The following is a 22,948-nucleotide window of genomic DNA, read 5'->3' as shown; positions in this document are numbered from 1 at the left end:
AACCAAGGGGTGGCACAGAAGGCCTGGCTGAAGCCCACCGCGTCCACACACACACACACACACACACACACACACACACACACACACACACACACACCACCGCGCTAATTGCTGGCAAGCTGAGCAGCTCAGGTTCACGCGTGCAGACGTGCTGCCTCCGTGCTGCCTCCGTGCTCCCACAGCAGAGCTGGAAGTCCATGGCCCATACTTACATTAACACTGTGAGGAGACCTCCTCAATGTGGAACACCACCTCTGACACAAGGGGGCTGCAGGACGACCGCTGTCACAGTCCAATGTCCACGTTGTTTCAGCCAAATTTGAATTTGCTAATTTTAGACACTAGAAATAGTGAGAAAGTAGCTGAAAGTACGCTGGTGGAAGAACAACGCCACAATATAAAGACACTCCATTACATTCAAAGTTTTACTCAAACTTTAGTGTTAGTGAACACGAGTGCCATCAAAGAAGTCCAATAGGTCAAAAGACCTGAGCAGTGAGACGACCAGAGGGAAGTGAGTACAGGTCACAGCAGAAGCAGGAAGTGACCTGTAAACTGGGATGTAGTACCCACATCGTCTGCTCTTGTTTCTTGTCCCGTCAGAATACTTTTCAGTCACGTCAGATCATTTTTTTAATTATGTATTATATTATCAGATGATGCAGGAAGTGCACAGTTTTGTCAAGCAATGTTAAACTAAAAACGTCACTTTTCTCAGTGAGAAGGCTCACGTGGACAGAGCCCTACGTGACACGTAAATTCACATACTCTGTCTTTTCTGTCTCTGGACATGTTCCATCCCACAACTAATTATCTGGTAATTGGAGTTCTGTTGAGGCTTTAGCCTACAGCGATCAGTGGAACCCCCGGTGAGCCCTGAGCAGAGGGGACGGAGGGGAGAACCATGGAGCTCTGCAGGCCACAATCACTGGTTCTCTGAACCCACAGCAGCAGCATCACCTCGAGCTTGACCGGACCTCGGCTGATCCCAGACCGGAGCCCTGGTGGTCTCGGAGCTGCTCTCAGCCCTACATCACTGAGCTGGTAACTACACTGAAACATGCAGAGGTCGAGGGGGAGTGTTTGACTAACAGGTGCCCTCTCTCTCTCTCTCTCTCTCTCTGTCCGTATATCTCCCTCCATCCTTCTCACTCCACCCTCTCGTCAGCGGGCACAAAGCCAGACCCTCGTCTGCTCCGGCGGGGCCGCATTAATCATGCATGGTCGGGTCTGATCCCGCCCGCCACAACACATCTGCTTTAGTCACTCGGAGCGTTTGGGCATCAATAGTTGAATACGGAGAGGAGTGCAGGTTCACTTGGGAGAAGGGTTTGTCTCCCCTTTCAGGCAGGTTCCACCTCGCTCTGCCCCCCCCCCCCCCCCCCCCCCACTGTGAGAGCGTGATATACAGGATGAGAGCTGTGGATGATTCCCAAACACACATCCCCCCGAAACAAAACAAAACCCGATGCCAAAAGCCTGTGGGGTTGGCAAAGGGGAGGGGGGGGAGGTTGCTGCTGCATATCACCGTGTCCAACAGCAGCGCTGTTATCATACTCTCACATGCCTGCAGAAGAGAGGCGGCAGCCAAATATGTGGCAGCCAGCGGTGTGTTCCAGACGAGGCACGGCGCCGAGCTGCAGAGGTGGTGACCACACTACGCTGCAGACACAACACCAGAGCTCAGCCTTCATGTTCTTCCACAGGATCCGATCATCGCACACAGCGAGGGCGGGGCAATGTATCCATATGGTATCCATATCCCTCTTGATTGCTTATTTGTGTATTCGTATATTGATGTGCAATTGCCATGCATACTTTTTATTTGTTTCTATCACGCATTCCTTTTTTAAAAATTCTAATTCTAAATTCTGTACTAACACCTGCAGCAAACGGATTCCTTTTACACATTTCATGAATTGATTCAACTTTGATTCTCGAGGAAATTGAGAGGGAAAAATACGAGTTTAAGGAGGACAAAACACAATCACTTAAAATATACTTCCCCTTAACAATTGGAACTAAAGTCTGAAGCATTTCTGCTTCTTCTCTATCAAAGAACTTCCAACCTAGCAGATTAAAAACGGGCAATACCCGAGACCCAAACCTCTCCTTAATCTGCAAAGCCTTGCGGATCATTGCCTAAGAGGAAAAGGGAGGAGGGCGAGCCATTAATATATGCATGGAAATGACCTGCGGCACTCCCCATAAAGAGGGGCCAGCAAAGGTCAAATAGCCTCCAAACTGCTCTTGAGTTTAATTAAAAAGACAAAGAAGAGCATCATTTAGGAGAGGACAGGCACAATTACTGTTCGCTGAGAAGGGGAGCTGGCTCGGGCCCTTTCAGGAGGCCCCGCGTTCCCTTCCCCATAAGGCATAGCGTCATCTTCCCATCCCTTTGATGTCAATACAGACCATTTATTAGGGCCATAAAGGTTAATCTGGAAGGAGGGAGGATATCAAATAGTCGGGAAGAGGAGAGAAATCCACACGAGCCGGCACCGCTGAGGGAAGTTAAATTTAACCCAAGTCCAGTCAGCAGGTAATGGAGTTACCAACATCAACTTCTACACTGTTTGAAAATGAAATGAAAACCTTGAACGCTGACACTTGGGCTCCTCCGCGACCAGAGCGGGGGGGGGGGGGGGGGGGGGCACGGCGGCTTTCAGACGTTTTAAAAGGCTTGATTTGCTTGAATGAATTGTACGCAATACGAGTCAATATTCATTACAAAGAGGTCCGCCTGGTCGGAGGGGGGTTCGCGACCGGGACGGTCACATGATTTACAATATTACAAAGCGTCGGGAGATGATGGATGTGTTCAATTGCGCAAAGTAACTGACTCAATGAATTTTTCATTACCCCGGTTGATGTGTTTGGGACAGTGAATTAGATAAGCCCCCTGATGAAACACAGAGCCGAGGCTGTGTATCAGCCGGCCCTCAGGGCCGTACGGGAACATCCCAGTAGACACAGAAATATGATCGGGTTTGGGTGGACGGGACACCAGGCTGTCCATGTTTACAGCTGAGCATGACCTGAGCCACAATGACTGATAGAAGGCTCCATGGTAACACTGAAGAAGTGCTCCAATAGCCACATGTCAACACAGAGGAAATAAGGACTACTTTTCCTTGTTTCTACAGGAAGTAAAGATGGTGGGCAACAGTATTCAAAAGAGTGAAATCACTTCTAAGAATTATGCTGGAGTTCATCCAGATGATCTAAATCGCTTCAGGAGTTGAACTGAAAGTGAGCACACCTCAAACGCCTCCAGTGATGAAACCCCTTTGAGTTGGCATTAAATATTTTGTGACTAAGTCACGGAAATTAGAAAGCCAGAGCGATTTCTTAAATGACATAAAAACATAGTAGGATTTGTATTTTATTGCGATATTACGTGACCGGTGGCTCAGTTACCGCTAACCTGAGCCACACAGAGTAAAGGGAGGTCTTCATTTAAACAGGTGAACCAGGACCAGGACCAGGACCAGGACCGTCAGACCCTGCTGCAGTAAGAGGTTTTTTAAAGGGAATCTGGTGTTCGGAAACACTACAGCTTTTGTCCACAGGGACCGCTAAATGAACATAAAATGAAAGTTTCTTGCTTTAAGTAATATTTTTACATCTATTATGTTTGTATGGGTTTTTCACTTTAAATTGGAATACAACTGCACTTCAAACACGTAGATAGCTAAAGATATATGAGCTTATACCATGTTATTCTGCACTCTTCTTTTACTGGGTCTTAGCTGCTTGTGATATTTCATCAATACATTTGTAGTTTAAACCAAAGAAATCCCTTCATGGTTAAGGTGCACCATGTAGGGGGATCCATTTACAAAAAAATAAATAAATACTATAAAGGAAATTGAATGATTGGAAAGCCAAAACAAAAAAAGTCACTTGGTAGTTGGTACTCTCAGTTTCCCCCCAAAAACCCCCCCAAAAAAGCCATACCTTTAAGTGATTGTATTTTCATTCCAACATTCTGATATAGGCAGAAATATTTTTGTAACCTAGAGCGGGCGCCCTGTGAGCCCTGACAGCAGAAACCCGGGTTTGAGTCCGACCTGCGGCCCTTTGCTATTGTCTATTAAAGGCATAAAAGGCAAAAAAAAAAAATCCAAATATAAAGGATAAGACATAGAGCCAAGCAAATTCTCCATTTTTATTTATTTATTTTTGCAACATTGTACCGCAAAATGTGCACCTTGAACATTCCTTTGCAGAATTCTGCTAAGTAATTTAATTCACAAACAGCAGTGAATATAATAGGACCATTTTGAGCTAGCTCTACTTGCGTGACGACACCATCACAACACAGACGTGTCTCAGGGAGAAGATGTGAACCTGGTGGCCCCTCTGGTGAAGCTGTACGATCTCCAACCTCTGAGAATGACATAACTCCACCAGGACCACGTGGCTGTGAGGAATCAACACAACAACAAGAGAAGCCTGCACCAGCGCAGCCCACTCAACTACTGAGTCATGTGTCCACCACCTCACCTCCTGCTCACACTCAGCGTCAGGAGAACACAAACTGAAACCAAAGTGTGAGGGACCAATCAGCGTCCTATGAGGCGCTACTGCCAGCTATGGGCGGGTCTTAGGTGTGCGTGACACAACACGAGAGGTTAGCGTAGATGCTGCGATAGCATCCATTATATCACAAATGGAGAGTGTTTCTTCTTCCGACTCACTTCGATAAGAATTTAATTGACAGATGATTCATCCAATCACCTGCCAAGCTTTCATTTTTGAAGGTGCCTGTTCTTTTCCAAACAGTTTCCAATGACGGCTTCTCACACATCAGGTTGTTACCTATAACAACATGATGAAATAGGACACAATGATGTTGCAGGAATGGACTGGAATCGTACTTTGCCATGTTTCAATTGGTGTTACGTTACATTTCCTGCACATATGTTTCCCGCTCAAAAACCTGGGCACAGTCCCTTCCCTTGGTAAGCTTTTAATGTGAATAAAGTTGCACTGCTTAGATGTAGATAAGATACAGATATATGACGTTGTACCATGTTATTCTATGTTCTTACTGTATTACTCCTGATGAAGGTAAATCTTCTTTCCCTTGGTCGAATTATAACTTCCTTAGCTGACTGTGATATTTTAAGAGCATTAAATATAACTATTTTAAACCAAAACATAAGAAATGTAAAGGTGAACCAAGTTGGGAGATACATTTACAACAAAAAATAAATATTGAAAAGGTCATTTGAATGAATAGAAAGGAAAAGTCACCTGGTGGTTCTGTCAACTCTCAGTTTCCTAATCTTCAGAAAACCATACGTTGAAGTGAAATCATATGTGGGAGAAAAACAAAGCATCTTATGTACACAGGACTGTTCATTCTTTACCTCCAGTATGAGGCTACATCACTGCTCTGGCTACATGTCAGGCTGTATTATCAGTGGTAGAAAATACAAGCCCATAATTGGTTTCTTAGAGAGGATCAACTGCCGTTCTCAGGGATCTAACAGTTAACAGAATAAATAATGTAGGAGTTTTTCCTTTCAGACAATCTTGGAGATCATCTCTCTCACTGTAACAGTCCGAGCCACCAGACTCTCCTCTCGCTGACCGTGTGGGAGGAATCACCAGGACTCATCTCAGTTCCCTTCAAATCCCCAAAACAAACACCAGAAAGTAATGCAACAATTTAGGCCTTTACGCCGAGGCAGGAAAATAGGAAGGTGTACGGGGTAGAATTACCCCCGTTCTATTCCTCGGCACAGATCAGATCAAATCATAACATGGACCACTCTGTGAACCTTGACCCCGCAAAAAGCAATTTCATTCAGAGGCGGAGGACGTTGAAGCTGGATTTGTGATGCATGCAAACCGAGTGGAAAAGAAATCCACAGGAAACAGGAACGGGTGGGATTGAGATACACTGCGTGGATCGCGCTGTCAAGTGACTTCCGGGTGCGAAAACACTGTCCTGCTCTGACCTGCATTTACTCCGAACATTTAGACCACGCACAGCTGAAATGGCTATAAAACCCCCATGAATTCCACTAACTAGAGATGTCCCGTAATTTGACTGGCGATTAGCATTTTCTTCTCTGCCCCCCCGCGCTCACACGCCATTTGAATTTAACGCCGCCATCGAAGTTTAACGACAAAGCAGGGAGAAAGACAGGGAGACGAGGGTGTTGAAAGTTATAGCCCCGACCTATTCATATTCTAATACCTTCAGCTCAGTGGTGAAGGTATGCTTAAAAGCGCCAGGTGGTGACATCTTAATTTTTCACGGCCCCGAAAAATGAGGCTGCGCGGCTCTCCCCTCTCTCCCCCCATGCATTATTCTTGCTTTAAGCAGCGCGTCTCCTCAGGGTGAAGGGGGGGTATTGTTTTACAACACACCCCAGCTGCGGCCTACTTGCTTCGCCCGCGGTTCTTTTCAAGGAGTTGTCTTGGGTGACCCCTCTCTCTGGCAGTTATTAATAATAACACGTGCCGGGGAATAGTTCACCTTGTAGCGCTGAGGCCGCCTCGCTGCTGCGCGTATGACTGGCCTCATACAGAGGAGTCTCCAGGGGAGAGGGGGGAGAGAGGGGTGAGGTGGGTATAGAGGAGAAGGGGAGTGAAAGCTATAGGAAGCCAGAGCGAGAAACGCACAAAAGACATCAAACAAAAGTTCCCCCCTTGTATGTAATTAGAATCAGGTAATCATCTATCTACGGCTCCTCTAAAGTGATGGAGAGCCTGATTAGCAGCATCAAAGAAGGCCGAGAGGGCCCAGACTTAAGAGGGAGATGGAGAGGTGCACGGTGTGTGTGTGTGTGTGTGTGTGTGTGTGTGTGTGTGTGTGTGTGTTTGAGAAAGATGATGGAATAAGAAGGTAAAGTGGCAAGGCTGACAGACCGAGTGCTGCATTCTCCACCGTTAAGTTCCATTAAGAGCTTGAGCAGGAGAGGCCCTTTCTGCATGCTGAGTGTTCTATTGTAATAACAAGCAGCAGAGACGGGATTCAATCTAGGGCCCGAATGAACCGACGCATTCCAGGCACATTGTCCCCCTCAAGTGCTCAAGTGGTTCCAAAAGAAGAGGAAGAAAAAGGATAAACAGAAGGCTGCTTCTTCTTTGAGGCCTCAAAGAAATGCATTTATCTTTGCGGTAGATTCAAACCTTTAGGGTGGGTTTGTGCCATTTACATGATACTGACTTCAGTAACCGGGAAGGGCACTTCACCGTTTCAGAGATCAAATAAGTGGATGAACCGAAGCCTGTTGGTCTGCCGGTATGTGACTCAACTTCTAGATTTAAACTGCGGTTAACAGAGCGCTGTTCTGCTGCTGTCACGCCAAAGAAAGAGTAAAAAATGCGCCAAGGCACAAGGACAGAGTAAGTAATGATGGTGGCGTTCACTGACACAGCAGGCACGCTAACCTTTTAGAGAAAAAAACAAACCCTCCCCATTCTCCTCTTACCCCCCAGCACAGGTGCAGACATGGGAGAGTCAAACATAAAACATTATATTTGATGTCACACATCTTTCAGTTAGCGCATCGAGCTAACCAGCTAATATCTCATGGTTTTATATCAATAACTATCCAGTCCAGATTTTCTAATTTGCACCGTTCTCACTCCCAACTCATCAAATGTGTCAAACTATGACGCTCTACATGCTGGTGTCAATTTACGCTCGTTACATGCGTACGCTGTCCTTTCAAAATAAACTTCTGTGTTCACAGGAAACAACTTTGTTTCCAGATCGTGATTCATAAGGAGACGCTCTCTGCTGTCTCGTGTGAAACCAAAAGTCATGGTTGATTTAGTTTAACTTACTTTTGTTACATAACTTACATAATAAACATACTTATTTGACATATGAAACATGCTTATTTTATGCAACAAACATATAACTTATTTTAAACCAAACCCACGATCATTTCCTAAACCGAACCAAACACTTTTGCTGCATTAACAGGTTGTGCACTGGTTGGCGTACTCATCATTCACGTTGTTGGACAGTCGGAGGAGAACGCACAAAAGATGACAAATAACTTTTCAGAAGATTTCATACAGTCGTCGTATGAGGATACGTTGGTAGACTGGATCTCAACAGTCCTTCATCTCCCACAGGTGATGCTGGTTTTAGGTGGTTAGTTTAATGGCGTACCAGTGGGTATACTGGTCGCACTCCCCTAATCATGAAAATGCAGTTTCATATTTTTTTTGACAGACTGAAGTTATGTCATCACTGTGTGGCAATTAAAACAAACAACCTCTGCATTAGAAACTGTAAGAAGAAAGCCTGGCGTTTACCAGTGACCTTGTTGCCAGACAGAACGCTGATTACATTCAATAACATTGATTAGAATACCTGCACATTACAGCTACACTATGGTATGTTGATGGGACTCCAGTCTCCAGCATAAAAGTGGGACAAGTTGCTCATCTACCTCCGTTGCTGGATATTCCTTCAGTATGAACATTATTCCTAGCGATAGCAATAAGCTTTTCATGGGAAACAAACATATAAGAAATGGTCAGCAGTGATGTGAAGTACGGACTTAACGGTATACACCAGTGCTGTGTTTCTCCTCTCTCAGCAGAGCGGTCATTGACCAGCGGTCTTCCTGCCCTTCAGCGTTAGTCGGGAGAACGGCTGAACATCTGCGCATTAGTCGTTAGAGAAAGAAGAGCTGGCCTGAATCTTTCAGCCTGCAGAGAATCAGGGAGGAGAGATGCTGATGACAAACTACACCCAGCTTCCTGCACATCTCCCAAGGAGCGCGGCGCTCGTCGGGTGAGCGCGACGTTGTGCACTGGCTATTGTGAAATCGCGGGGCCTTCGGGTCTTTGGTGGATCCGTTTGCCATCCGTCGCAGCCGTAACAGTGACGGCTCTGCAGCTGGGAGGCCAGGCTGCTCTGAGGAATGTTTGTGTGTGTAATTTGGTTAGAACTAAGCTGAATCTTTAGCCTGATTTTCACGCTGAATGGACATTTAATTACCACTCCATTATTCAGTCTGACACTGACTGCTCTTTGGTGCTTCCTCTATGTCGTTAGTGGAGAGAGTTTTTATTTTTCATAACCAATCACTACTGAGTGATGTGTCCATCATTGTCAGTAAAGCTACATTAGCCAGTTAGCAACACAAACAAGCTTGTAGTTTAGTCTTTCAAAATGGCTGTTGTCAGTGTTACTGTTACTGTAAAGCCAATTACAAACTTTTTAAAGCCATCTTTAAAGTCTACATTGATCGTCTGTACTCATACAACAGATTCGGGGTGTGTGTTCAGACTGAATGTGAAGCTAATGTTAGAGACTGTGTATATGAAGCTCGTGCAAAGATGCGAGTGGATGTGAATTTGCTCTGAATGTGTACTGAAAGTTTCAGCTTTCGCAAAAAAACAGCGTGTGTATCTTGAGGCTTTTGGACTCCAAGTCATTGAGGTACAGAGAGAAGAGGAAATGAAGACGGGTGGTCTGCAGCGACAGAACAAGAACGTTCTGGAGTCTGTGTTCTGAGATCAGCTAGAGGCCAAGCGGTTACACAAATGGTGAAAGACCTGCCTTTATATACGTAGCATCTTTCTAGTCTTCAGACCGCTCAAAGCACATTTAACCATTTAACCACACACACAGGTTAATACAGAGGCTGCCATATAAGGTGCCACCAGCTCATCAGGCTCTAATGTAAATCGCTCGTTCAAACACACACTCACACACCAATGGCAAAAGCTTTGGGAGCAATTTGGGGTTTAGTATCTTGCCCCAGGACACTTCAACGTGTGGACTGGGATCAGACTGCCGTCCTCAGATTAATGGACGACCCGCTCCAGCTCCTGAGCCACAGACACCACAAGCACACATGCGTACACATTAGCTACAAACGTAAATCAGGCACATTTTGGGGTGATTAAACACAAGCTGCACACTAAATTATTTTATCCTCAACGTCAATCTGAATACACATTAGGCTTGTTTGTTTTGGGAAATATTCCGAATACACAAACAAAATAACATTTTCAAGTTAAAGAAGGAATATATGTGTGCAGGTCAATGTCACTTTCCGCTCACATTAAGCTGTATGAGTCAACATTTGAATAATAATAATTAAGATATGTGGCGGAGGTGAATGTTGCCACGAGGAATGGATTCAGAATCTGGCCTCGAACACTTCATTTGAATGTGTGCGTCTGAGCTAAGAAAACTATATTTTCGCCACTTTGTGAGTAACGGCACAAAAGGTGTGACACGTGTTCATAAGGAAGAATGTATCTAAATGAGATTTCTGAAAAGAACAGATGAGTTTCAGACAGCCTGAGCCCTTTTTTCTCCTCACTCCCTGCCGGTCCCTGGAGATAAAGCCTGACTTGATGTCACAGTCATGCCTGATGCCGACATACAAACTGACAATGCGTCACAAGCGCGATGTGAGATGAAAAAAAAGATACATTTTTCATTTACATTTACATATGTGGTTATACAAGGTGGCTGAGGACTGCAAAGTTGATCCTGAAGGAGGGGGGGGGGGGGGGGGGGGGTGTAAGTTATTACATTGAACCATGCTCTACATGTTGGTTATCTCTCGCTGATAGCCAGCTTTCCAAAACGTTAATAAATCCAGCCGTGTTGACGGCTCTGTGAGTTTGCTTGCATTTACAATCTTAGTAAAACCACTGTAGAGGAAAATTGAAGTTGGATTAAAAAAAAAAATGAATGAATAGATAGATAAATAAATAAGTGTTCTCCTGGTGCTGTCTTTAAAATGGATGCCTGGAATTTACAGTTTTCCATTAACTGATGCCCAACAGCTTTTTTCACGCCTGCACCCGGCCTTGGAGCCGGCGCCGTGTGTGTGTGTGTGTGTGTGTGTGTGTGTGTGTGTGAGAGCGGGTGGCACTCAGCAGGCCGTCTTCATTTCCTCAGCGGTTTTTTAACTTAAACGTGTCAGTCTGTCTGCTCTCCTCCCTCCTCTGGGGCTTTCAAACATTATCGCTCTGTGCTGTGGAAATCACACATCAGCATAAACAGTGGCGTCGCGCTATTACCAGCGCCATCAATGGAAGCCTCCGTTTCAAAGGGGATCATTTGTTGATAAAATGTTCTCGCTGCGTTTTCTCCACATTCGGAGAGAGCGAAGCACAAATCAAGCTCCAGGAGATAATACCTGTAATTATGTTTGCAGTTGCAGGTTTATGAAGGAATGGCTTAGTTACACACACACACACCTCTGTACATCATATTTGATCACTGCTAAAGTTTTTTCTCCCTGTATTTGTTTTTATTTTCCTTCCCCTCAGTTGTTTGTGCATGTGTTGCGATAAAGGATTATTATTTCTCTGCTGGTGGGATCACATCGCTCATGGTTGTAGACCCCTGAAGAATTCTATTAACCCTGGTTATGTCAGGCCTAATAACATGCCACCCTGCTTAGCAGAAAAGGATTGACTTGGAGGAGGGGGGTGGGGGTGTGTGATGAAGGCCCTAGTAATTTACAGTTGAAGCCAATGGAATTCAAAAATGCATCCAATGTGCGGTTGTCCTTATTTTTTTCCTCTCCTGTCGCTAACCTGGGCTGACAGACTGCGATAAACATAAGTAGAAATAATACATTTGAGGTCGCCTTTTGAGTAAGGGAGTGTGTGTGTGTGTGTGTGTGTGTGTGTGTGTGTGTGTGTGTGTGTGCGCGCGTGTAAAATTGTATTGCTTTGTGATGGTGCGGCCGTTGATTGCCTCAGCGACGGACCCCGGCTTTCTTTGTCGCTCCGCAGATCTGATGCCGAGTGCTGCGGTTCGCTATATTTGCCATTCATTAGCCGGCAGTGAGGAGATGTCAGGGCGCATTCGCCGGGACGGGCCACTCGCGTGAGAGCGAGCGTCAAATCAATTCAGTCACCTTGAACTTTGAAGATGAAAGAATAACATGTTGGGATGGGTCTTCCTCTTAGCCTGTTCTATAACGCCCCGGCCCTCTACCTCGCTGCTACTGAATGCATTGGCGTTGGGGAAAACAACGTCCACATCAGCTGATTCGTTGATGACATTTACAGTTTTTGTGTTCTGGAGCTCAGCTATACGATAGCCATATCCGTGGCCCTGGTACCCAGCTTGATGTGTGGATATACATGACAGACTAAACAGCCCAAAAAATGCTGGCATTTCTGCAAAGCACGACTTTTCTTTTTTGAATGTGGACATTTGTAAATTTGGGCAGAGTTAGTGACGTAATGTACGGAGCGAGCGTTATTGGAAGTTACGTGTCAAAATTACAAGTATATTATTCAGACTCAAACCATGATGTTTTTTCTAACCTTTACAAAGTAGTTTGAGTCACATCCAGGGATTGCCATTCTGTATTTTCTTATTGTCAACAAACGGACATTTGTGTTATACATGTGTTAGTCCTTCTCTCAATGAGCCCATTGATTCCTACTTAAGAAGGAAATCTTTAAAAACAGTTGGGCACTGTAGTTTTTAGCAAACGTTAGCTGGAGACTATTTCACGTGGCCGATTAATACATTAAAGCAGCAGGACGGTGTGAGTGTTATTAAGTCAAAATGAACTACAGCGTGTTCAGGAAAGTGTCACCCAGTGCAACAGTTGTTTCAAGGTGAGCGTTGTCACTGGGTGGAGATAAATACGTGGTCTGTGTATTGGTCTGTAGGACACAAACAGAGCAGGAGTTTCGCATCAGTAAAATTTCAAATCAACGTAGGATGATTTAAACTAAATATAATTTAAATAAACATTACATTCCACTCTGCACTGGGCAGATATGCAGTATTTGAAGACTCAGATTGTTATCCAAAAAAAGTGTGGTCATTTGAAACCACTCTGAAGTGTTGTTGAATAGTTAGAGACCCCGACCTCTGATCTAATGTGTTGTTTGACACTTTTTACCCCTCAGTCACACAAAGTGGGAGCAAGATGCAGTTCAGTGTTTTTCTCAATATGTGGACAGGGCGAGCCACATCAACCCACCTTCCAAGGAATGGATGGTGAGAGAGAGAGAGAGAGAGAGAGAGAGAGAGAGAGAGAGAGAGAGAGAGAGAGAGAGAGAGAGAGAGAGAGAGAGACGTTTCTGCATTAGCCTCACTAATTTTGGTCACGTGTGAAAGGTGCATAGACGGAAACATACTTTCTGATAAAAAAGGGTCTCAAATGTTCCACCAGCACCAGGCTGCACACTGAGCCGGTGTGAGCGTGCACGCTGAGTAAGTGAGCCTGACTGTAGGTGGATAATCCAGCAGTGAGGCTCCAAACCTTTTGGATGTATTCTCTGGCACAGCAGCTTCTCCTCAAAGCATGCGAGTGTGCAGCACATAGCAGTGTGTGCCAAGGCCTGCAACCAACACACACACACACACACACACACACACACACACACACACACACACACACACACACATCGTCCGACATACATTAGCTTAACAGCGGATTTTACAGCAGCTGTAAATTATAATTTTTTTCAAAAGAATATGAATTATTGGGTCTATAAACAATGTATTAAAAAAATGTTTTTTTTTTATTTATTTGAATCTAAAATGATTTGTGTCAGCTACCATACAATATTATGAACTGTCTACTACACAGAAACAACAAAAACAACAAGTGTCCTCGCTGCCTGATAGCTACTGCACATGTGCAAACTAATACTACACACCTGTGCTTTAACACTCTTGTGCACCCTCATTATTTCTATGATAATGCTACATTGTGAACAACAATTCTGTATTGAAATTAGCAGGACGGCTAGTTAACGTTAGCTGTTTTTAATGCAAATAACACTGAAGGTGACAGTAACGCCGTGAAAGGCTTTGGGACGGTTGAAATTACGAGATAAATAAATGTGTTTTAACGCAGTGCTGTCACATTGGAATCCATGTTGGAACATCTCTACTGTCATCCCTTTGTATTTTTAATAAAGAGATGTCTGTCACACAATGTTATTATATTAAGTACACTATGTCACGTTAACACAGGCGCCTCTCAGAAAGCCGGTTCTGAATGTCTGGAACCTTTCTCCAGCTGAAGTGAGGTCAAACAGGAATCAGTCTCTGTGTCTGCAGAAAGCTTTACATGAGCCAGGCCTCCATGAACTACACATTCTCATGTAAACTACTCTACAGAGCTCTGTACGCCAAACCCACCAGACACAGGAACAGCTTCTTTCCACTGGTCGCCACTCTGATGAACAATTAATTAAGTCAAACTGCACTTTTACCTCTGTTTGCACTACTACCACCACTTGCACTAATCACCTCAATTCCATTGCCATTGTTGTTTATAGTTTTATGTTCATACACACATATATATACATATATATATATATATATATATATATATTTATTTTTTTTGGGGGATATATATATATATATGAACTTATATTGTACATAGTTGTTAAATGTTTATACCTATATCTGTTCTACTTTTTTTGGTTTATTTTTTTTATATATTTTTTTCTTGTTTATTGTAAACTTGTGTATATGTACATTGAGAGCGAAGTGGAAACAGGAGTCAAATGCCAATGAAGCTGATTGTGATGGTTTGTCTCCCACCAGGTCTCAGTGTGACCACAACACTGAAACATGACCCTGTGCTCAAGGACCGAGAAGAACTCTCCCTCTTGTCCAGTAATGCAAAAAGAAATACTGAAATGTGTTCAAATTGACAGTCAGTGAGGAGAGATGATCCCTTTGATCCATATTGGACATATGGATTTAAATTGTTTTTAAAAGGCTCAATTTTGACCATATAGTATACTCACATGTATTACTAAAGAGTTTGTTAAAGATGCAAAAAACAACAAAACACGCTGCACTGCAAATAGAAAGACCCGAACTTCTATTTCTTGGAAGTTAAAACAATCTTTTCCAAAGAATGAACAGGTGAGTGAACTCTATTCCAGCAAATAAATTCAATTCAGATAAAAACAGAAGGAAACGTAGAAGTTAATCCTATCAGTCACAATGACGTGCTGGTGTTCCATAGGTTAGGCTTACGCTTGAACCGATTGGTGCATCGCTCTGTCAATCAAGATGTCCAGAGTGCGGATCCTTATCTTGATTGGTTGTAACGACTCGTTGCATTTCACAGGTTTGGTTACGTCCCAGCCTCCTGACACGTGGACGAGACTGTAACTGGTTTGTTGTCACGTTTGTAAACGGACTTATTTATTAGTCGTGATGCTTTTGAGAATAATTGACATTCTTGATGTAGCCTCTCGACCCCACTAATGTCAGAGCGTCTACAGGAGAGTTAACATGAGCTAGAGTAAAAGAACCGTTTATTACTCGTGATGCTCATAGGTTTTGTCACTTTCACTCACAAGCTGCCGTATTTCAAAGTTGTATTTCTTTTAAAGACAAACCTATACTCTACAAATCCATAAAAACATTTTTTTGAAACAGCCCTGGTTTTCCTGAAAAAAATGCTGCCTCAGCATATTTTCAAACTAATTTGAGACTTTGACAGGCGAGTAAATACAAACGGTACAAAAATGCAATTATAGAAATGTTATATTAGTGTTCTCTGAATAAACCGAAAATAATGATATTAATAATAAAAATAATACGGTAAAAATAAAACAACACAAGGAACAAAAATGTATATGATTAAATCGTCTGAATTTCCATACCATAATTTGCATAAATTTGCAACAGTCTAATTGCTGGGTTGTGACCCAGCCTTAAAATGGCAATCTGGAAGATTTTCATCTCAATAAATGTCTGTTAAGTCTCTATCACTGACGGATGTGATTCAGTCCCACTGAACATATTCCAACACTTATTTGCAGCATTACAAACTGGTTGCAGTTTTCCTCGATTGTATACACACAAAAAGTACTATGCACACAAGTGTGAAAACGTGAAGCTCATGTATCAACAAAAAGAGCCCAGACTGCTAAACTCTCTGCACACTTCCACTGTTTTCACTCAAATAGAGATTCTAAATCACCCTGGGCTCAAGTCCTAAGGACTGTCACTTTAAAACAAGGTCACAGGTCACAACCGAAAGCCTTCTGGTGAATAAAAACTGGCTTTATTCAATTCCACAAAATACAAGAGAGCTCTGAACTCTAAACGTTGTAACCAGACGTGTGCGTTATCTGTATGGCGCGTGACGTTTTGTCCAACGTGGCCCAGACGGCGTCTTTCTTACCGTAGGTAGTCTCTCCGGCACAGGATGAGGTTGGCTTTGGTGTAGAGCGTGGAGCCCACCTCGCCCAGCCTGCAGTCACAGCAGGCACACTTGAGGCAGTCCTCGTGCCAGTACTTATCGAGGGCCTTCAGCAGGTAGCGGTCCTTGATCTTCCGGTTGCAGCCGGCACAGCCTTTTGGCTTGGTGTCCGGCTGGACGGAGAGCATTTGTATACCTGTGAGAAGCACACAGAGAGAGAGAGATGGAGAGAGGCTTCAGACGCTCGTCCAACACCAGCGCACTGACGGACGACGAGGAGAACGTTTCCAAAAATCATAAGACAGGGCGAAGCTCAAATGATCAAGAAAGGAGTGTGAGGCTTTAGAAATACTGTTTAACAAGCAAGAGGTATTTTTAAAGAGGTTGTAGTTGATAAGTGAAATGGTGGTTGGATAAGGGGAATAAAACACAGTTTTTCACATGCTCTCATTGTGCTCCTCGATCTTTAAGCAGCAGTATAAAGCCAGAACAATATTTACGTATTTAACACAGATTTAAAATTAAATAAGACACAAGTTAAAACGAGCATTCGTAGACGATATCTTTTGCTTTCTTAATTTTAAAAAAAAACACAGACTTTAACCTGGACTGCAACACTGCAAATGAGGTTTCATGCACCGTATGTAGGCGACGGACATTTTCAAATGTAACAAACACACTGATTCAATTCTTAAACAGTGGGTCTCGAGCCATGTTATAGGAGAGACCAGTATCTGGACTACACAGATGAAGTACACTCACAAAGTTAGCAGACTTTGCAGATATTCCTTTGCAGACTGTGAAGAACAGAACCACTTCTTCTTAGGGAAGAGTCTCAGTTTAGCTATGTCTTAATTAAAAACTACACACTAATTGTGAGCAATTAGTGTTCGCACTAAGTGTACTAAAAATAAAGTCCAGCGTACTAAAAGGTGAAAAAAATCTTAAATTAAGTGCAGTCAAAAAATGAATGCAGTATGCATACTTGGAAGTTAAACGATTGTGTGGATATCCTGATATGAGACTGTGCAGTATAAGTGCTGTCTCTTCTTTAAAGGCTGCATTACAGGAAGGACATTTATTTTCAGCTGTTGTATTATTTTATATCCACATTACTGATCAGTATTTATGACAAATTTACTGTGTAAATTTTGTAAGAGCACCAACAGTTAACCCTACAATATCACCGCAATATGGAGGCAGTTGGTCAGAATTATTTTGATGTTTGATTTTCAGCGCTAGCAGTATATCTCTCACGTAGAGAACACACACCAGCGGTACCTTCAATCCAAACCCTTTGAAATGAGGATCGCTGTACTGTAATTGTCATGGAAACGTTAACTGATTAGCACATTACTCAAAGAGGAGGATGTAGTCTTTGGTCTGAGAACACACACACACACACACACACACACACACACACACACACACACACACACACACACTTATTGCACTTTACATGGAAAATACTTTGAGGAGCTCCCTGCACCAGGTGTGGAGGTCATTTCATTGTAACTCAAAGCAAACACATGTCCATAGTGTTGTTATGGAAGATAACGCTAATAGTCTATATCCAATGAATCCTAATTTAAAGAGGCGTTAAAGAAACACTTTAGAAGAATGGGGTTTATCGGCCGGTGTTGAAGGGACGTAGTCATAGTCCCTGTAAAACAACAGCCGGGCGCAGAAAGAAGAGACAGTGAGATCCCAACAGCTGCCCTGTGTAAGTGCAGTGAGACCCACACGAGGCCCACACAGACACAAAGCCACAGTTTCACATTTCTGCCAGGACACTTTTTTTTACATTGACCTCCTCTGTGTTTAAAGGGGCGTGGCTACAGGCGAGAGCTTTGCAGCAGCCTGTATTGTTTGGCCTGAGCTGACCGTGGAGAGCCTTTGTTGGCCCATTGGGGGGGCGAGGAGGGAGGGGTGGAGGGGGGATAATGTGGCTTCGCACCAGGCTGGAATTAGTATTCTCCTACCATTCCCCGAGGAGAGGCACACCCCCACTCCCCTTTGTGCCCCATTCAACACACACACACACACACACACACACACACACACACGCTCGGTGTCCCTTAGATTTAGTCATTTTAAATACTGGACTTTCTATTTCACCATTTTAGCTCAAAGAAGTTCTCACCGTGTGTCATTTCCAAGTACAAACACACTTTTTAGTGTCATTGCCACTGACCATTGGTAAAGGATGCTGTGCTGTTTTACTTTTTGCGGGATTTAGTTGTTTTGTCTTTCTTATAGAAACCAGTGGTTTCCATTGATTGTACCAGTTAACGTGCAGTAAAGTTGTACAAATCCCGTCAGCTGTCACTGCTGTGTGTGAGCACAGACCTGGACAGTCTGCACTGACAACACTATCTGGAACCTGATGCTCATCGTCCTCAAGCGACTTTCTACTTCTATTCGAATGTTGTAAATAAATACACTAGTACTCCTGGAAGTAGGAAAAACACACGTGTGTTTTCAAACTAACTGAGTCGCGTTAAATAGGCTTCAAGCATGCAAAACACTGGTACGGCGCTGAAATTAAAACATCTATCAGTACACATGAAGATCACTTGTTGTCACGTGCCACACAGTCTATATGTTTGGTGATAAATCATCTGCAGACTCCATGGAACAGGTCGCACTGCTCTCTGCGGTGGGGCTGTTCATCTGTTAATTGGCTGGATTTTGGAGCGCGGCTGCTCGGCCGGCTGCGTCCGTTCAGCGGCACTGATCCGTCCGGGCCTCGTTAACACTACAAAGTCCCGCTGCTCATTACCAAACCAAAAGAGGGAAGAGATTCGACTCCCCCCTTTTCTCTTATTTTTACTATGCAATCAACTCGGGTGAGACGGGGGAGAATAGAAGAAGAAGAAGAAGAAGAAGAAGAAGAAGAAGAAGAAGAAGAAGAAGAAGAAGAAGAAGAAGCATGGCAGGAATTTGACCACTTCGCTCTTCCGACTGCCGAGGGGAAGTGGTGAACAAAAGCCTCGTTTTCTCCATGAAGGGAATCACAGCTGCTCGGAGCCCTAATCATATCTGTTTTGTTTGTGCTCCGGCTCGTATCCCCCTCTCTCCCTCTCTCCCTCTCTCATTGTGGACTTCAAGGCTGCTGCTGCCGCCGCGCGTCCTCGGCCACATGTATCACCATCCGAGCCGGATGGAGGATGATGGCGAGGGGCACGGAGCGGAGCTGCTATTTCAGTCCCAGCTGTTCGGCGGCAGAGAGATGCTGACATTTCACCCTATCAGTTTAATTACTGTTGCCATGGCAGCGGAGCGCTGGTAAAAGGCCAATAACGGATTGAACACAGAGACTCAATTTGCCATGCGGCTTTGACAAGCAGCCTCTCCGGAGCCGCTGCGCACGCATCGGCTCCGCGATCAACCGACACGACATCAGAGCACGTCCCCGTGATGTCCCGATGAAAAGGTTATCAGCACGGAATAACGCGGAGAGTCGGCCGGCTTCACAGCAACAGCAGGTCGGACGTGTGGACGCGTCGCCCTCGACGAGGGAGAGAGATGCTGCAACTTGCAACGTCGCAGAGCACGCTGAACATACACACACGCGCGCGCGTGCGAAACGTGCCATTTTTCACACACAAACCGAAGCGCAAAGTAAGCGTTCTTACCGAAACTTTTCTCCCTTTTCTGCATTTGTTGAACCCGCTGAGGCGCCTCACCATGCAACACCCGCAAAGCCGCCTGGTCCCGGAGAGCAGCTGTCTGCAGGCAGGCTGGGATCGGGCGCTTTGTTAGAGGGAACAATCCAGCACGGCGACCAGCGAGCAGTGAGGAAAAGAAGGCGGAGGGGAGAGGAGGGGAGGGGAGGGGAGGGGAGGGGAGGGGAGAGGGAGGGGGGGGGGGGGCAACACAACGCAGGCGGATGTGATGAGGAGCTCGAGCGAGCTTGTTCGCCGCCGTCGGGTCGTCACGCGGCGTGTGAGAGAACGTTTTTTTACATCGCCGCGCGGAGAGACGCAGACAGCGAATGACAGGACGACAAAAAGGGAGAGACGCTCTCCCCCTCCGCGGAGCTCACACCTTCTAACCCCGCTACACGCAGCGGCTGCTGCTGCGCGCCGCTCCGCTAATCAGCGCTTTTGACGTAGAACGCCCGCCACCGGGGCACCGTGCACCGGTGGAACGGTTACCTCGGTGTCCCCCCCCCTTTCCAAGCATTAAACCTGACCTCCCACGACTCCCCTGTATTCACTCACATAGCCGGTGTATCTGTTTATCTGTGAAACCCTTCCAGCTTGGTTCTGGTGACGGAGAAGGTTTACAGCAGCAGAGGATGCTTCTCCAGCGCACTCACCTTTGTCAACAAGTGAAGCAGAAGTGTGAATGAGCTCCAGCTCCAGATCCTCCTCTGAACGGGACCAAAACAACAACAACAGCAAAAAGTTCACCAAACTGACATCGCGCACCGCGCCGCTCTTCAGGACGGGGAGAGAATGAGCTCCACGTGGGTCAGAGCGAACCGGTTTGTGGGAGACTACCAGCTACAGGTGTTCAAGCGGTGTGAGCGTGCGGCAGGATTGCGCGTGGGGCTCAAGCCGGCCGGTGTCCCCGATGCATCAGCGAGAGTGGCGAGAGACGTGGGGGGAGTCGAGCTTTATTATCTCCAAAAACACCCAATCCCTCTCCGGAGAAACATTACACCGCCACGATAAGGTCATCCACTTATTACAAGCCGCTCCACTATATGACGGAGAGGCATGCATCGCGTGCGCGCCCCTGGAACGCCCCATTTCCGCCCCCCTCAACGTCCTTTAATCTTGGAGTCGCGGGTGCGCGCGGCGCTCATTATATTATAGAGACAGGAACACAGTTTGTCTAAAGGCGCGCGCAGAGCGGTCTGAACGTCAGGACAAGTTTAGTCTTGAATTTAAGGTTGATATGATGCGTTCAGGGGCACCTCACGAGGAGACGTAAAACACACCGCTGAGTCCTTCTGACACCAACTGACGTGGTTGTTCACAGTGTTAACAACAGCGTCAAGTTAAACTGAGGTACAGTCACGCGCACACACACGCACATTGTGTTGGACTTGACTAGGCTAAATCAAATATTACTTTATTATTAAAACAATGAGTCCGTATGAGTCAGTCACTCGTGTGTTTCTGTTGTCAATGAGAAAAGTATAGCGCAAATACAACACGACAATTAGATCAATCTTCGCCGAGGTCACTGATTCCTCTTCCTCCGGCGTTCTGTCTCCGCGCGCGCGCGCTCACGGGCGTCATGTGAGGTCCCAGGCTCCACCGACGATGATCGCCTTTCTCCTCCACAGCCGTTATGTCAATGTTTCCGGTAATAAGAGGACGGGATTATTCTTTGTGCCTTGTTATTGCATACTTTGGGACCACGGCGAGGCCCACGGACACACACACACGCGCGCGCACACACACACACACACACACACACACACACACACACACACACACACACACACACACACACACACACCTGTTGCATATATACGCACCATTCAGTGTTCCATCACGCGGCCTAGACAAGTGTAAGTTAGTCCCTTGAATATTCTGGTAGGGAGAAGGAGGGAGGGAGGGAGGCTGTGGGAGGAGGAGATACAAGTCAATAGTTGGCATGCGGCTCGAGCCTAAAACGCAGCGATAATGAGATGGGTCATAAAATGCTCTCTGCGCCATTATGAGTGATGAGATGCATTAAAGCTGACAGGGTATTACCTGCCAGTAATTAGGTTTTGTCATGGATTGAATTATTTCAAGGCGGCCTATCTCGGTAATCATGCAATTTTCTGCCGCGCGGGCGTGTGTGTGTGTGTGTGTGTGGGGGGGGGGGGGGGGGGGGGGGCTGCCACCTCTCTCCCGGTGCCCTTCCGATCCGTTATTCATCCTCCCGTGTGAATGGAAGATGGAGACAGACGGCAGAGGGAGACCGTAGCGCGGCGCGCGGATCCAGTCCTCCAAAGGAAACGCGCGCCTGTTTATAACCATCAAACGTGTGCGCGCACACGGACAGAAAGCGGAGGAGAAGCTCGTCATATTTGTACCTGACCTCAAGCTTCCGCACGTGTCTTTAAATGAAGAAATAAAATGACAGCAGGGACCTGCGCCGAAAAAAACCGACGGCGGCTGCTTCGCGCTGTGTGATGAACAGCGGATGGAGAGGGGGGGCACTAGATGATGAAGACGCTGTGCGCTGGTGGTGTTTATGTCTTGCCGACACTTCACGCGTTAACAGCCCAGAAACACACAACGGGACCGAACACGTACCTTTAAAAGTCCAGCCAGAGATGCCCAAAACAACAGAGTCAGGAGTCGCTGCAGCGGGGCTCGTCTTCTCCGTCCTCTTGACTTTGAATCAAAGTGTCCACGAGGCAACTTTTTCCCTCGGAGCTCGTGCAACTCCGGGTTGTCTAAAAGAAAACTTGGCGACAGGATCTCAAGTTGTCAGATCAGCCTAAAACTCGGCTCCCCACACCAGCGGCTCTCTGCGCGTCCCGGACCCCGGCTCACAGGTCGTCTCTCTCTCTCTCTCTCTCTCTCTCTCTCTCTCTCTCTCTCTCTCTCTCCCCCTTCTTTTGCTGCTTCCTCACCCTGTCTCGTCTGTGCGTCTCTCTGGTTTCTCTGGCAGGGAAGAAGAAAGAAGCGGCGGAGAGTGGAGCCTCCTCTCCTATTTAAGCCCCTCCACCAGGTCCCCAGTCAGCAGCACACTCCAGCTCATCCAAGAAGCTGACAAGCACCGTTAGGGAAGGCAGCGCATGTTGCTCTAATGGACCTCATTAAGCTCTACTT

The 22,948-nt window shown here is 45.7% G+C and overlaps 1 protein-coding gene across 4 annotated transcripts in view; it reads right to left on the bottom strand.

Annotated features, from left to right (window-relative positions):
- Window positions 1–22,590, bottom strand: part of lmo3 (LIM domain only 3) — a 49,381-nt gene extending 26,791 nt beyond the window's left edge. Inside the window, exons 1-3 of one of the 4 annotated variants that reach the window (XM_068717116.1) lie at window positions 22,427–22,590; window positions 21,658–21,742; window positions 16,143–16,356 (exon numbers count right to left, since the gene is read on the bottom strand). In XM_068717116.1, coding sequence (XP_068573217.1) covers window positions 16,143–16,348 — 206 coding nt within the window. In that variant the 5' untranslated portion in view covers window positions 16,349–16,356; window positions 21,658–21,742; window positions 22,427–22,590. Of the gene's footprint in view, window positions 1–16,142; window positions 16,357–19,798; window positions 19,919–20,484; window positions 20,553–21,657; window positions 21,743–22,426 lie in introns of those variants that run through there. The other 3 variants (XM_068717113.1, XM_068717114.1, XM_068717112.1) reach the window with 3 other exon arrangements.
- Window positions 22,591–22,948: the final 358 nt, after the last annotated feature.

The sequence above is a fragment of the Cebidichthys violaceus genome, unplaced genomic scaffold (genome assembly GCF_023349555.1).
Source record: "Cebidichthys violaceus isolate CVI_PGR_0920_01 unplaced genomic scaffold, fCebVio1.0.p SCAF_21, whole genome shotgun sequence".
In the NCBI taxonomy this organism is placed as follows: Eukaryota; Metazoa; Chordata; class Actinopteri; order Perciformes; family Stichaeidae; genus Cebidichthys; species Cebidichthys violaceus.
This window is presented reverse-complemented; position numbering and strand designations above follow the sequence as displayed.